Raw genomic sequence first — 14,395 nt, forward strand, 5'->3', positions numbered from 1 at the left:
GCCCAAAGACTGGTGCCCGTAAAGAAGAGAGGTGGGAGTAGGGTTTGGGGCTCTGTACCTTGTATACATATTTTCACGCTGTTGGAAAAGGGAACTGTTAACACTTAAATCTTCCTTACCTTTGGGGACTGTAAAAGCTGGCATCTTCAGAAGGGTTAAAACTTCACATACTTCACAGGGTTAAAATTGTTTAAAAACCACCCCATTTTTGCTATGGAAATTAAATTTAAATTTTGATAGGACAGAAGTTAGGGAAAAAAACCCTGCACATGGGCACTCTAGTTCAGACTCACCTAACAGAGTTAAAGTTCTGCTTAACTTACGTGAAAGATTTAGGTTTCTTACCCTCTTTCATAGAAAATACTCTTCTCCTAAACCAGGATCATGCATTGATTTCTTTTCACACTTTCACCACACTCCATTTGCTTTGAAGGCAAATTTACTCTTAAAATTTTTTTAATGACTATGTCATTGTTAGATATATTTTAAAAGACCGGAAGGTTTGAGTTTTTAAGTACTCCAGCTCTGTTTTAAATGAATCACTGCACAAAAGAATGAACAGAAAGCAAGGACTTTGCTGCACTTCATCCAAAGTGCACTTTTTTAAACGACAAAGCCCTGTTGCTTTAGGAATGGAGCATGCTGTTATTTTTCTGGAAGTTTTTTTTGTGCGGGGGTGTGTGTAGCTGTGATGTATATGTTATTTTGAACTGCAGAAATATGTTGCACCGAAGCATCTACCTAGTCTTTCTTCAGGTATCCTGGCAGTTTCCTGCTATGCAAGTGACTGCTAAAAAGAAGGCTCAGATCCTATGGCCTCAAGCTGCGTCAGGGGAGGTTTAGATTGGATATTAGGAAAAAATTTCTTCATGGAAAGGGTAGTCAAGCATTGGAACAGGCTGCCCAGAGAGGTGGTGGAGTCCCCATCCCTGGAAGTGTTCAAAAAAATGGGTAGACATGGCACTGTGGGACATGGTTTAGTGGGCATGGTGGGGTTGGGTTGATGCCCAAGGATCTTAGAGGTCCTTTCCAACCTTAGTGATTCCTAGTTTTTACTTGCATTAAAAAATAATCCAGCCACCAAGCCAGCAAACGCATAATTGCTACTCTCTCCTTAACTGGTTTAGTGGTGGACTTGGTAGTGTTAGGTTAATGGTTGGACTGGATGATCTTAAAGGTCTTTTCCAACCTAAATGATTCTAGGATTCTATCCTGCCTCCCCACCGCCGCCTCCCAGGAAAGCTTTTGGGGTAAACCCAGAGGCAGTCTTAGTGCAGCCTCATCTACTAGACACATTCTCTTTAACAATTTAAAGCTCTGTCAGTCAGTACTAATAAAAAACACTCCTCTATACACTGTGTCAGAAACCAAACCTCCTCCCTTCCACTTCGTTCCCAGTCCTCCTCCTTAGCCTGAGTTGCGAGATGTTTGGTGACAGCTCGCGTGGATGTAACTGGCTAGGTAAGACACTCTACTCTGCATTATAGGGCTTTGCTATTTTATTATCGTTACTATTTTTTAAGAAGCAACACAGCAAGAGATATATGAGTATTTCTTAAGTTACACAGCTGTTTTGTATGGCAGATAAGGCTTAAGAGTCTAATTGTTACTGTTCAGCAACAAAAAAACTGCATCAGGGAAAGAAGCAATAAAAAAAAAAAGCTCACTCAAACATAAAAAAAAGCACCCCAAAAACACAACCCCAAATCAGGGGAAAAAAAAAAAAAAGCCACTTGAAACGTATAGTCGTACGCAAGGCAGAAAGGAACTCTGGAAAAACGTCTGTAGCCTATAGGAAGGCAATGACTCCTTAACTGCAGTAATTCATTGCATTCGAAGCAAGAAGGTGCTGCTCCTGTAACGCATTACACCAATTACAAGGGTTTGACCGAACAGGCTCCCTACAAAACATGTAGAATATAGGAAGTTTGGAAAACTGCTTCCCCTAACTCCAGGCACAAGCTCAATGACTTGACTCCCCATGTTTTAAAGCAGTTTTTCCTCACTTCTGCATAGCTCCTTCGCAATCTTAAGGAACAGAAAGACCAGAGACAGACAACGAAAGCTTGGAATGTGGTGTTTATTCAGTTGTTTTTTGAAGTTCTCAATCTTAACTATATTAAATATAAACATTTTACTCGCTTCATAGAAAGCTCTTCATAGCACAATTTGTTTTTATTGCATAATTAAATCAAAGTTCTATTTTCCTTTGTAAACGAGTTGGTGTGGTAATTTAAAAACTGGTTATACTAAGTACTCGGCTTCTGCAACCTTCTCAGATTCATGACATCCCTCACCGCAGGAAAACCAGAGAAATGGGAGAAGGTAGGTTATGGGTTGCTTATCCTGGGGCTTTTGAGAGTATTTTTCTGCTCACCGTTACTGTTGGCCGCTACAAAACCTAAAGCAACGTGTGCAGTAAGGGTTCATCCGCATTCGGCAATTTTGTGTGGCAGAGCAATTGGCTTTTTAGTCAGAGGGGCAGAGAGGACAAATGCTTTCATGCTCAGCTAGATGGAAAAAAAAATGGGCAGGGGGGAGCATTATACATGACCAATTGTTTGGAGAAATACAACGGCTTTATTTTGAGGCCTTCCACTGCAAAGGAGGATGGTGCTAAGGAACAGCAGACCTTATTTTTTTAAAAATATTTTTCACATAATGTGCTAGAAAATACCTACCTCTTTCACACATGCCTCATGAACAAGATTAAATCTTACTTTCACAAACCATCCTATTTGAATACTCACAAGTAGGTATTTTACTTGTAAAAATAAGACAAAGGCCAAAGTACAACATCAATATTATTGCTGCAACATTCATTACAGATTATGACAGTTCAAAGTGTTTACCTTGTCTTAGAAACTGCAGACTTTAAACAAAGTTCAAAAAAAAACCCCAGACTACATCTCTCTCATATTTTCACATGATCACTGAAAAATATCTAAAGAGCTGTAGAGATATTTGCATCATCAGCTTTTTTCTCCCCCCCCCCCCCCCCCCCCCCCCTAATTTGGCTACTTCACATTTATCATAGAAATAAGCAATGTGGGAATTTTTGGTGGACCTCTTTACATTGTATGGAGAAGAGATCAGACTCAGCACATTTCGTGTGAGCTTTATAGCAGTGTTTAGCTGCACTTTGATTCTTAACATGATCTCCACTATCACCACGATAATAACGTACAGAAAGAGCTGTGTCCTTGCACTACGACAGGCGCAGGAGCCCTTTCTGCTTCTGCCCTGTTAGCTCTGCTCCCTCCTTGGAACTGCTCTTGTCGTGTCCATACTGCAGTCTTGTTTACATTATTCCCCCCCCGCCCCCCCGTAGTTTATGGAATTTCTAAATCATTTTAGCTCACTTTGAGTTTCAAGAAATCACATAGATATGAGACTGAAATTCTCTTTTGTTTGTTTTCTGAATTCAGTTTCTTAAGTTTTCCATCATTCATGACACTTCCTTTCTGGGTACAGCTCATGATCTGAGACAACTACTCCTGGAATCTGTTGCTCATAACAGCTTTAAGATTAAAAACAAAATATTGCTGTCTGAATCATGCTCCTATTATTTTTGTGTTAGAAAAACAGGAGTTTCTGAGCTAGTGCCATACTTCCATTACAATGGCCTAGGAAAACAAATCATGAGAGACAAGTTTTGACAGCTCGTCATAGGCAGAGTGTATAATATTTAGACTAATTTTTCAAGATCAGTTTGTAGGACCTCTGCAAAAATGTATTTAGTAATGCCTTTTTGAGCCTTCAGCTAAAGTTATCATGCAGCTGTTCTGTTATGAGGTCCTGGCACCACTGAAATGAAGGTAAGACATCTCGGTAATCCTCCTGTCCCTGACCAGTGGTTTGTCTTGGCAAATATTTACCTTCTTAACATTTCAGAAATACTAATTAATAAAGAGCCCTTAAATTCCAAACCTTAATTTCTTGTCAATAACTTAACTTTCTTCTGTACTTTGGGTAAGCAGCAGCATCTTCCCAGTGGATTAACATGATAGAGGCATAGAAGTGGCTTTTCTTAAAGATGTAGGTGGTGGGACCTGGCTAATAAACATTAAAAATAATCCTGCAGCCCAGCCCCTGCTTTGTGCGAAACATTTAAAGTAACAACACAAGTAAAGAAAAAGCCTCAGGTCTTCCCTATTCCAGGCAAGTTCCTAGACAACGTTCAACTCCTCCAGGCATCCATCCAAGGCTGGATGCTAGAAAAAAAATGTACTATGCTACAAACCAAAGCTTTTTATCTCTGACTTGTTCCCTCAACATCACCATTCTTCAGTACATCTTATAGTTGCCTGTACTTTGAGCTCCTTGGTCTTCCTATTTTTCTTTAGATTTGCATTGTGCACCACTGCCAGGAGTTCCCAGTTTTTTTATATAGGGTGACTCAACTGGGGAAATCCTGTGCCTGAAGAGGACTGTAACCAGGCCAGAGAGCTGCTGAGGCCTTCAAGTACCTCAACTGTTGTTTCTAGGAAGTAGCGCTGATGTTTTTACATGAGAAAAACTTGGGTTTAAGTGCAAAGTTTTCCTCTGAAAACTCTGGTTTTTTCCCTTTGAAAAGTACTTTGTCTGGGAGGCAAATGTGCCCATCTCTAAAACTGACACTGACCAAAAAGCAGTTGGCAAAGAGCAGAGTGCTGCCCTCTTCCAGGCACTATCCTACTGGTTTCAGAGTCTCCCTGACTTTCAGGAAAAATATTCCTGCATGAACAGTACTCAGAAAGGGCTGGGTTTCAGATAACTCAGTGCTAACTGCATCCAGACAAAAAAAGCTGCAGCATCCAATATAAAGAGAGTTTTAAAAAAATCTGGCTTGAGGGAGGGTTATTTTTAATTAAAACATTTTAAACTACTGCAGAAAGCATATTTGATGTACTTGCTCAGTACACCATTTGCACATGTTACACCATTTATCTTAATTGTTTTTTTTTTTAAAAAGACTTCTTATTAATACACTAGTTTACCAAAATCTTTTTATGCACAGAAGAAATTAAAATAAGGCTAGAGACTGAACGAACACTACCTGTTCCAGAATGTTTAAAGTTGACTCAAAGTAACGGTATCTTTTGGCAGATCAACATGATCCAAATGTTCAACAGAAATACCTCGCAACCAAGCTGTAATACTGTACAGTGTTCAGTAACCAGCTGCTGACAAAGTTGTTGCTTCTTCCTCATCCCAGTTTGAAAAGTTAATTATCCAAGGTCGGAGGCCAGTCAACGTCAACAGACTAGAAGAGCAAGGAAGGGGGGGTAAAAAAAAGGCAAAATCAGCAGACTTGATATTTTACGTATGTAAAGAAAGAGACTTGCTAGCAGAGCTCTGTGCTTGTCAGCTATAGGCTAACAGTGGAAAGAAACAGTAAATAAAGGACACTAAAATAAGAGACACGGGACAAGACAAGCAGGAGCCAGCGGCATGAAACAGCCACCTCATTCTAGTGGCTCCATGTGTGTCTGGCATGAGCTCTTCTCCCAGGTAGCTAGCGATAGGACAAGAGGAAATGGCCTCAAGTTGCGCCAGGGGAGGTTTAGATTGGATATTAGGAAAAATTTCTTCATGGAAAGGGTAGTCAAGCATTGGAACAGGCTGCCCAGAGAGGTGGCGGAGTCCCCATCCCTGGAAGTGTTCAAAAAAGGGGCAGACGTGGCACTTTGGAACATGGTTTAGTGGGCATGGTGGGGCTGGGTTGATGGCTGGACTGAGGATCTTAGAGATCTTTTCCAACCTTAGTGATTCCTAGTTTTTACTTTCATGAAAAAATAATCCAGCCACCAAGCCAGGAAACACGAAATTGCTACTCTCCCCTTAACTGGTTTAGTGGTGGACTTGGTAGTGTTAGGTTAATGGTTGGACTGGGTGATCTTAAAGGTCTTTTCCAACCTAAACGATTCTATGATTCTCTGTGGGAACTGGGCTTTCTTCATCAAGCAGAATCGCAACTCCTTGTACTACTACTTCCCAGCATCATTTGATGTTGGGCTGCATTTACAGCGTGTCCAGAACTATTAATCAAAAAACATGAACCATCTCCATCTTCTACCCATCCTGCAGATGGGCTGTTAACGATGTGAAAAACAACCTTTTGATTGATGCTACAGAAATATTCAGGTACTGGGCAGTGCAGGCAAGTCTTGAGTAGAAAACCATCACCTGTCCCCAAATCTGCCTCCTGAGCAAGGAAAACTCGACTAAAAGAATAAGCTGTCAAGCATTATGCGCAAGAATTATCTAGGCAACATCATTAACAGTCATCCTGACTGTTAGTCAAAAGGGACAAAACATGCCTGACGCTTTATCAGAAGCAAATGTCGTAATTACTACAACTTGGATTATGTCTTTCTTCCCTGGCCTCCCTGAGGCCACATCTCCGGTTCCCTTTGGGCATAAACTTGTTGCTCACCCTCTTCCCACCCTACGTTACCACAGTATCACCACTTGCAATCACAACACGGGGATCTCCACACAAACGCCTTGCCTTCAGGACTGCCTACTTTAATCATACCTACTCCTTGCCTAATCTACAAGTTCATCAAAGGATTAGGCCCTTAGGCTGAGCTAAAATGCATTATTAGCAAGATGACTAATTATTTTCAAGTCCCTAGACACCTTTCACAGTTATGCCCAATAACTGTAGTGACACCTATCCGTATGAGAGCGATGCTTATCAGCCCGAGCCCCAAGTCAGGTGTTCCTGTTTTCCGTGGTAACTGAGTGCCCTTTGCAAGTTCTCCTCCTGTATTATCCTACAAAACATGTGCAAAAAAACCCACAAGTCTGTTCTGCAAAATGTCATACATGGGCAGTTTTCCAGAAATAGATGAGAACAAGCGTGCCAATCACTGGCTACTTGAAATGAAAACCCATCTTTTAAATAAGCCTTGCCAAACCACTAAGTTAAATATTAAATCCGTATCTCTACATACATTCTTTTAACCAAAACAAATTTTGTTTTCTCATCTGACTCCAGCAAGTGAACAGATAGGATTTCTTGCTGTGTTTGAACCAGCACTGAAAGAAGTAGTCAAATCTCTCGTTTTCATCCAACCCCCTTTTGAAAAGAAATGATGGGCCACACGTAACATTGCTAAGCTCTGTTCCAGTGGGTGCTAATAATAAGGGTCATCAATTCATGTTGCATTAACATCAAATTTTTCTATTAACTGTGGTAAGGAATGTTGATTCCGTTAGAGCAATCCCACAAATGCAACTACGGTACTAATTTCCAGAAAAGATAAACAGCGAACAACTTACTTCTACATCCAACTCCAGAATGTCGGCAGTTCTGTTCAGTAGGGAGCCAATATTGGGCTTTGTTCTTCCAAAGTCTCCATGTACAAATTCTTTAATGTAGCTAGAAATACTGGCTAAGGAAAGGTATATTTTACCACAAAGAAACCAGAAGGGGGGAAGAAAAAAAAAAAAAAAAAAAAAAGAGTATGGTGAAAAACACTCAAAGCAAAACTAGTGTCTTTTTCTACCCCTAAGCCAATTTGCAGTGAACGTTCTCATAAGCCCATACCCATCTTTAAAAGACATCCTAATTCTTGGCTTCTGACTCTAATGCCAAAAACTGCACTATCGACCTGTATTTGCTGTTTTATTCCAAAGCGAGCAGTGACTTTACAACAAGACTGTTAACTTGTAAGCAGCAGCAATCTACAGTATGCGTTGCGGTGCATTAAACATTGCAGAAAAGCTTATTTTCTAAGGTGAAAAGTTCTCAGTTGAATTACAAAAAGCTTAAGCGTTACCTTTAACCAGTACATTTTTATAGCTATCCCATACTTGAAAACTATCAGAGTGGTCATCACAAAAATACACACACGGGTAGCTTGTTCGAACGAAAGCCTGAATGTGAAATTCTCACATAAAAGCAAACATTATGCAGCAACATATGACTGCTGAAGAGCAGGAATTTAGAAACACCTCGGTGATAAAAGCAGGAAACTTCCCATTACCCGAAGTACTCTAATCAGCAAGCTGTTTCGTAAATATGTTGTGTAACGGCATCTAAGGATACGTTCCCGCCTGAGTCTTCAAATGCAGGCGAAAATGATGCTCGTCTATGTACTCAGATTTCATGGTGTGAATGATCCGACATCTTACAGCTAGAGGCCTTCTGTGAAGAACCCGGAGAGGAGTCTTCTGGTCAAGTTTTAACTCCTGTTACAAGAGGTAACAAAATAAATCAGGAAGGAAATCTGCAACATACTGCACAGATTCTAAGTCATATGTGGTGTTAAGTAATCGCATCTTTTTTATGTTGTGTTATGGTAGTTGAGTAATCTTGAGGCAAGACTGATTTTTTCCATGCTTATCAAAGGAAAAAAGGACAGCCATCTCAGAGGCTAAATGAGAAGGCCTCATATGAACACAAACTAATGGAATCACAAATACAGAGGAATAACCTTGAAATCTCCACAGTCCTTTGCTGGAATGACTCCAGGATTTCGAAGCTCACTGAGAGCCTCAGGGCAATCAAAAAAAAAAAAAAAAAATCCCACCCACAAAATGCTTTGTCTAAACTACAGCCAACCCCCTAGAAATAAAAGTGAGGAAAAAAAAAACCCGAAATGAGATTAGATCTCCTAATAATCTTTTTAAAAGTTCATTCCCCACACCCTTTCCCAAATGAGATGCAGCAGTTTGAAAGGCAACTTTTCAGGAAGCGAGTGGGCATGCTAAAAAAAGCTTCACAACAGTTGTCTCCCTGAATGTCTCCCTGTAATGGCTCAAGCCCTCGCTCTGAGAATGATTTCATGGCCCAGACCCATAGGAAATGTTGCAACACAACAAAAACTGAAAACACTTCTCCATCAGCAGTACCTCTGACCAACATTTGGAGAAAGTTCTCGTTAACACAGCGTGCTTGTTACATGGAGCACTTTGTAAGGCCTCTTTGCATTATTTTCCATAGATATTTCACACTCCTAATTGCCGCAGCTGTGGAAGAATGGCTTTAGAGCTTGCAGAACAAAAGACCTTCTCCGCTCCTTTCAGTTACGCAAAAGACTATCTAAGGTAAAGAAAGAGGTGCAGGTGCCAGATTTCCTCCTCTCCCATTTGCTACTTTTTATTATTTGGCCTACTGGAATGTCGACATTAGGCACTAATTTGTTGTCTTGGCTAACAGCCAGCCAGCTATATTGCTAGCATGACAATGGTGTAAGGAAGTAGGATGAAGGAAGGAAGGATGACAAGGGGGAAGGGAGGTATGAAAGTCCCTGCAGCAAGAGAAACCCTGACGAAAAACAAACACAGAGAACGTGGGTGCAGGTACATAAACTCTCCCCTAAGACACCAGGACAGGTACTATAGAAATTAGCAAAAAGAGCTGCAGATACCTTGATATCATCTAGAAACGCAATATCTTCTTTCTGTATTGCTTTGTCTGTCCATATTAAGGCACTGTAGGTCTTTGTCTTTTCCTCTTCACCTTCCTTCATACGACCAATTGCCTCTCTAAACAAAAGAAATTAATTACTCACATAACATAAGCATAATTATAGAACGCTGTGAGCAAGAATGCTTGCAAAACTCCCAAAGCATCACTTCGAAATCCCTTGCCAGTGATGATAAATACTGACCTGGTGACAAGCTGTAAATCTCGAACCTGTATTTTGTCTGAAGAGTTATTAATTGTCTGTGATATTTAAAAAAGAATCAGTTAGCAAAACTGCTCAGTTAGAGAAGAAACACATGCTTTATGAGTTCCATGAGGTGCAAATGATTTACCTGCTGAAGTCCCTTCATTTCCTCAGCAGTAAAACGTATTCTACGAGGATTCACAAGCTCAATTGCAAAGGGCCTTCCTGGCAACATGCACAGTCATAAAACATAAAAACATGTTGTTCTAAATTAACGTTTGAATTTATGCAGTAAGGTTGGAAGGTGTGAAGATTGTCTGCTGTTATGCAAACAGGGATAGGACTTGCGGGTTTAGGGACGTAGCATCAGATGGAAGGAAAGAAACAAGGGACGTTTTTTGGCTACTAAACCCCAGTATCAGCAATAAGTGCAAATTATGACTTCCCAGAAGACATCTTGTACAAGTCTGTGCTAATTAAAAAATAAAATAAGAAAAAAAGTTAATTAGCTTATTTTCTGTCACCTACAGCAATGCCCAGGTGCAAGATGATGTTAAATCCCGCTCCCTCAGCTGAACATCTGTTGCAATAGCTGCGCTTTTGTGCTCAGGGCCAGGGACGATCCCCGGTATAAGCAATGCCAAGAACTACGCTACAAATCAGACAGCAACTGGAAGACATCATTGTTAATTTTTACTTTTTCTTTCCCTTCCTCCTTTGGCTAGAGTAGCTTCAGCATATTGGAAAGCAACTGGCCTTTATAAAGGACCCAAGTTCAGAAAGAAAATAAGGCTTCCCCACTCCCCAGTGACAGTGAGGCAGAGTGGAAGGACCCAGCAGAAAACAAGATAGGAATCAGTCTGACATAGATGGCTTAAAAACAGGAGGTGAATAAAATAGAATACTCCTAACAAGCTATGCATTGCCATGCATCTGTGCAGCCAAGGACACTGAAAAAGGGCTCCTCTTTCAGTTGGTTTTAAGACACTCTTCGGTCTTTGGGAATAAATACGTAAGTATCACTAAAAAGTTTCCAAGACAAAATTTCAAAGCATGCCTAATCAGACACTTAGGCACTTCGCATTCAGCAAGATCTATTAGGGTAGCTTCGGTTAAGCATTTTGTTTGTTTCTGTGTTTCACAAGGGATGTTACAAGCCTTACCATTGCCTAGTGTTCTTACATCCACATCTTCTCTTCCAGAGGAAGAAAAATTAAAGCCTATAACAGATTTGAACAAGGGAGGTGAGATTTTATTTTACATTTTTAATACCCTCTACAGCTTTTAAAAAATGAAATATTTTCTTTCTAAACTTGTTTGCAAATATACTTTGAAGAGCTATCTTTATAAAATGAAGCCTGCACTGTATTTGAAAAAATCTGGGATAGTTACTGTTTATTGCATCAGGTTCACAAGTTTCTTGAAGGGCACTCCTAGTTCCTTGGCCTGAAAATGACTGTGACAACCCTCAAAATGTCCGAATAAAAGCAGTACCATCCTAAAGGAATTCCACTTACTAAGTAATTTTGTTCATTTCTTACCCAGCTAATTCAAGTCTACAAACAAAATCAAACTGAGCTGTCTTCCTCCAAAACACAACTTTTTATCCTAAATACACCCAATGGTTTCCAAAGATTTCAGAGACATTTCTGCTAGTCACACACACCTGGGCAAAAGAGGAAGAAAATTCAAGTCCAAACTGAAAAGTAATCTCTGTGTATTGTTTTTTTCATCTTTCAAGCCACAAAAATGTACTGTTGGGTATTTAGTTTCCTTCATCATACTTCTTCCACCTTTAAGCTTTGCCTGAAGGAGAGATGGGGGACCAAACCCCGCACTAGAGGTAACTTCGCAGCTCTGTTCCAAAGCGTCTCTGAAAAACTGATGGTTTTAAAATGTTTTCCTCCATAGGGAACATACAGAGCACATAAAGATTTCCTCAGTTTTTATCATCTCTCATTTCTCTGGTCATATTATGGCAACTACATAACCATCTTGCATGGTCATGAAGGCATATTTTGCTCATACTATCAGAATTTTCTGAGATGGGAATGCTCCAGACCCTTAACCATCTTCACAGCCCTTTGCTGGACTAGTTCTGGTATGTCCACGTCTTTCTTGTACTGGGGAGCCCAGAACTGGACCCAGTACTCCAGATGTGTCTCCCCAGTGCTGAGTAAAGGGGAAGGATCACCTCCCCTGACCTACTGGCAATGGTCTTTCTATTCGTTTATATCTTTTCTCAACATGACTGCACATGCACTTCTAGTAGTCACCTGTGGTAATTCTGCCAGCTGAAATCAGGTGTGAAATCATGGTTTGAGGATTTTCCTAGGGTTCAGACTAACATATCCACTGGGAGGAGGGAGGAGAGGAGGGGAAAGTAGCTGTTTTTTCCAAAGTAATATTTAATGCGATTTTTCCTTGGGCCTTCTATGTCTCTAATTCCATGTCTAGTAGATGACAAATGATGGGCAGTGATTATTTCATCTGGGTAATCCCTGGATAAGTATTTAGCTTGTGGAACTCTATGCACTGAAGAAAATAAATTAATCAAGGTAAGAAACATGAAGGGTCGAAGGCTAGGCAGATATTATGGAACACCGATGGCAAAAACCTTCTTGTTACAAGTTATTTTATGAATTACCAACTGTTAAGAAGTACGGCTAGGCAAAAATACTACCACATAGAACCGTAATATGTGCACCATCAGATCAACCGAGGAGATATTTTAGAAGGACAAAAGACACTGCATAAAACAAAGCAGTCATCTAATTACTCACAGACCATAGCTAAAAAACGTTTACAAGTTTGGACTTGGAAGGATAAGAGAGGGATAAAGAAACACAGGTTTTTTCATTACAGTCTTAAATTATGTTAGTAGTTACTAAGAAAAAAAAATCCTAGTAATGATGAAAAATATGTATGGTAAAAGATCGCCTAGATACTTACTATCTGCTTGGAATTCTGCCATTAGATGCTCTGAAATCAGTTCTTCCACTGAAGATTCCAGCTTCCGCTCCCCGTCAATAATCCAGGGAGTCTGAGGTAAATTCCTTGAATATTTGTTGTATCTTCCTGTAAAAAACAGCTATGTTACCTGTAATCATTCTAAAGCAATGGACAAAAGCTCCAGTATTGCACAGCACAACACATTTAACTTTCAACAGATCCTTGTGAAAATAAATTTACAGGCTTAAACTTGTTTTATGGTAAGAGCATTACAGCGACAGTATGAAATGCATGCTGCTGCACCTATGAGAATTTCAGCATCTGAGATGGCCAGCTTCAAAGTAGACTTGGAGAGCCAGTTGCTGCAGTCACACCTTCAGGTATAACCATAGAAACAAAACTGTATATAGCTTGACATAACTGGGGAATGAAAACCCAGAGGTTCAAGTGTCTAGCCTGAGTCAACTTAATTCCAAATGGAAAAAAAAAAATATTTTTTTGAATCAGACCATTGTCTTTAAGCAGCCTCCCACACAGCAAACTAGTGTTACACAGATGTCTGTCCTCTCATGTATGTATGTCCCAACTGAAGTTCTCACACCCCCTGTATCAAGTAGTTCAGATTTCAATCCAAGTTCTGCCATTGTCTGAATGTTTAACAAAAGAAACCCAAACTAAAATGCTTTGGCTCGCTACAAGGAAAACCATGTGAGCAAAATGTCTCAATAATAAACTAGTACAAATTTCGAGACCCTTGAAATGTTGCCATGTAAAGAGATTGCCATCCTCTGACTGATTCCAGTCATAGTCTCGTGTTATGTCACACTAGCATGCCGTCCCCTGTGACATTACTGCTATAAACAAAGCACAAGTCTGACACGGATGACCAAGATGAGCTTTCTTGTTGACAGGTTTTATAAGAAGTGAAAATATGCACAAAACAAGGAACTCATTCATAAAGAACAATGAATAACCCCTCCTGCACAAACAAGTTTCAATCCGAAACCTTGCATATAGACAATAAAAAAGGAGTTCAAAGTAGCTCTGCATGTTATACTGTGCCTCTCTCATCTCAATTTTGTTGGTTTTCAGTATCATATTTTCCTATTTCTAACAATGTTTCCTTCTTGCATTTTGATCTGCAGAAAAACCCACACAAACAAGTGGGGAAACTGACTAATACTGTTTCACTGGGGCAAATAATGAAAGTATTATGACTAATCATTCAGAAGTCAGCTTCACACTGCTAAATTCTCTTTCCATAAAATGGAAAAAGGAAAATGATACATTTTTTTTTTTCTCTCTCAACTCCCCATTCGAATAATTTTAGCTTTTGGTCTGAACAAGAGTGGGTTAAAAAAAACAGAAGGTGTTTCTCAGTTTCACAGCTTCTCCTGAACCTTTAAAAAAAAAGCTGGGGGGGAGGAAGCATTCAGTGAACACCAAAGGTAAGGTCTAGAGGGCAATACCAGCTCTGAAACTGTGCTTACAAATTGAGATCCTGTCCCATTTAAACTGCCATAATAACAAAATAACTGCACTGTACTCAATGAATTCTTCTATTCTGGATTTAATTATTGAAAAATTAAAGACAACATCCTGCCTGGGTTTTTTTGGTTTTGTTTGGAACAAGCTATAAACTATAAATTGCAAAAGCAGTATTAAATCACATGCCAAAAGCTAACCCTCTGTCTCTTTCTCTATACAGATGAATTCTGATAAAACCATCCAACAAAGCAACCTAAAATAAAACAGCGTGTTTGGAAGAGGCTAAAAGACACTGGATATCTTGGATTCATGCAAATGTACATCTAACTCTCTAGTCAGCAATTAAAAAT

The 14,395-nt window shown here is 39.8% G+C and overlaps 1 protein-coding gene across 1 annotated transcript in view; it reads right to left on the reverse strand.

The window, feature by feature from the left end:
• Window positions 1-4,022: 4,022 nt before the first annotated feature.
• The window catches only part of PUS10 (pseudouridine synthase 10), a 34,847-nt gene continuing 24,474 nt past the window's right edge, over window positions 4,023-14,395 (reverse strand). Inside the window, exons 11-18 of the mRNA XM_075707461.1 lie at window positions 12,558-12,683; window positions 10,769-10,825; window positions 9,754-9,830; window positions 9,606-9,661; window positions 9,363-9,480; window positions 8,039-8,181; window positions 7,270-7,369; window positions 4,023-5,245 (exon numbers count right to left, since the gene is read on the reverse strand). Coding sequence (XP_075563576.1) covers window positions 5,207-5,245; window positions 7,270-7,369; window positions 8,039-8,181; window positions 9,363-9,480; window positions 9,606-9,661; window positions 9,754-9,830; window positions 10,769-10,825; window positions 12,558-12,683 — 716 coding nt within the window. The 3' untranslated portion in view covers window positions 4,023-5,206. The remainder of the gene's footprint in view (window positions 5,246-7,269; window positions 7,370-8,038; window positions 8,182-9,362; window positions 9,481-9,605; window positions 9,662-9,753; window positions 9,831-10,768; window positions 10,826-12,557; window positions 12,684-14,395) is intronic.

The sequence above is a fragment of the Pelecanus crispus genome, chromosome 3, assembly GCF_030463565.1.
Source record: "Pelecanus crispus isolate bPelCri1 chromosome 3, bPelCri1.pri, whole genome shotgun sequence".
Classification (NCBI taxonomy): Eukaryota; Metazoa; Chordata; class Aves; order Pelecaniformes; family Pelecanidae; genus Pelecanus; species Pelecanus crispus.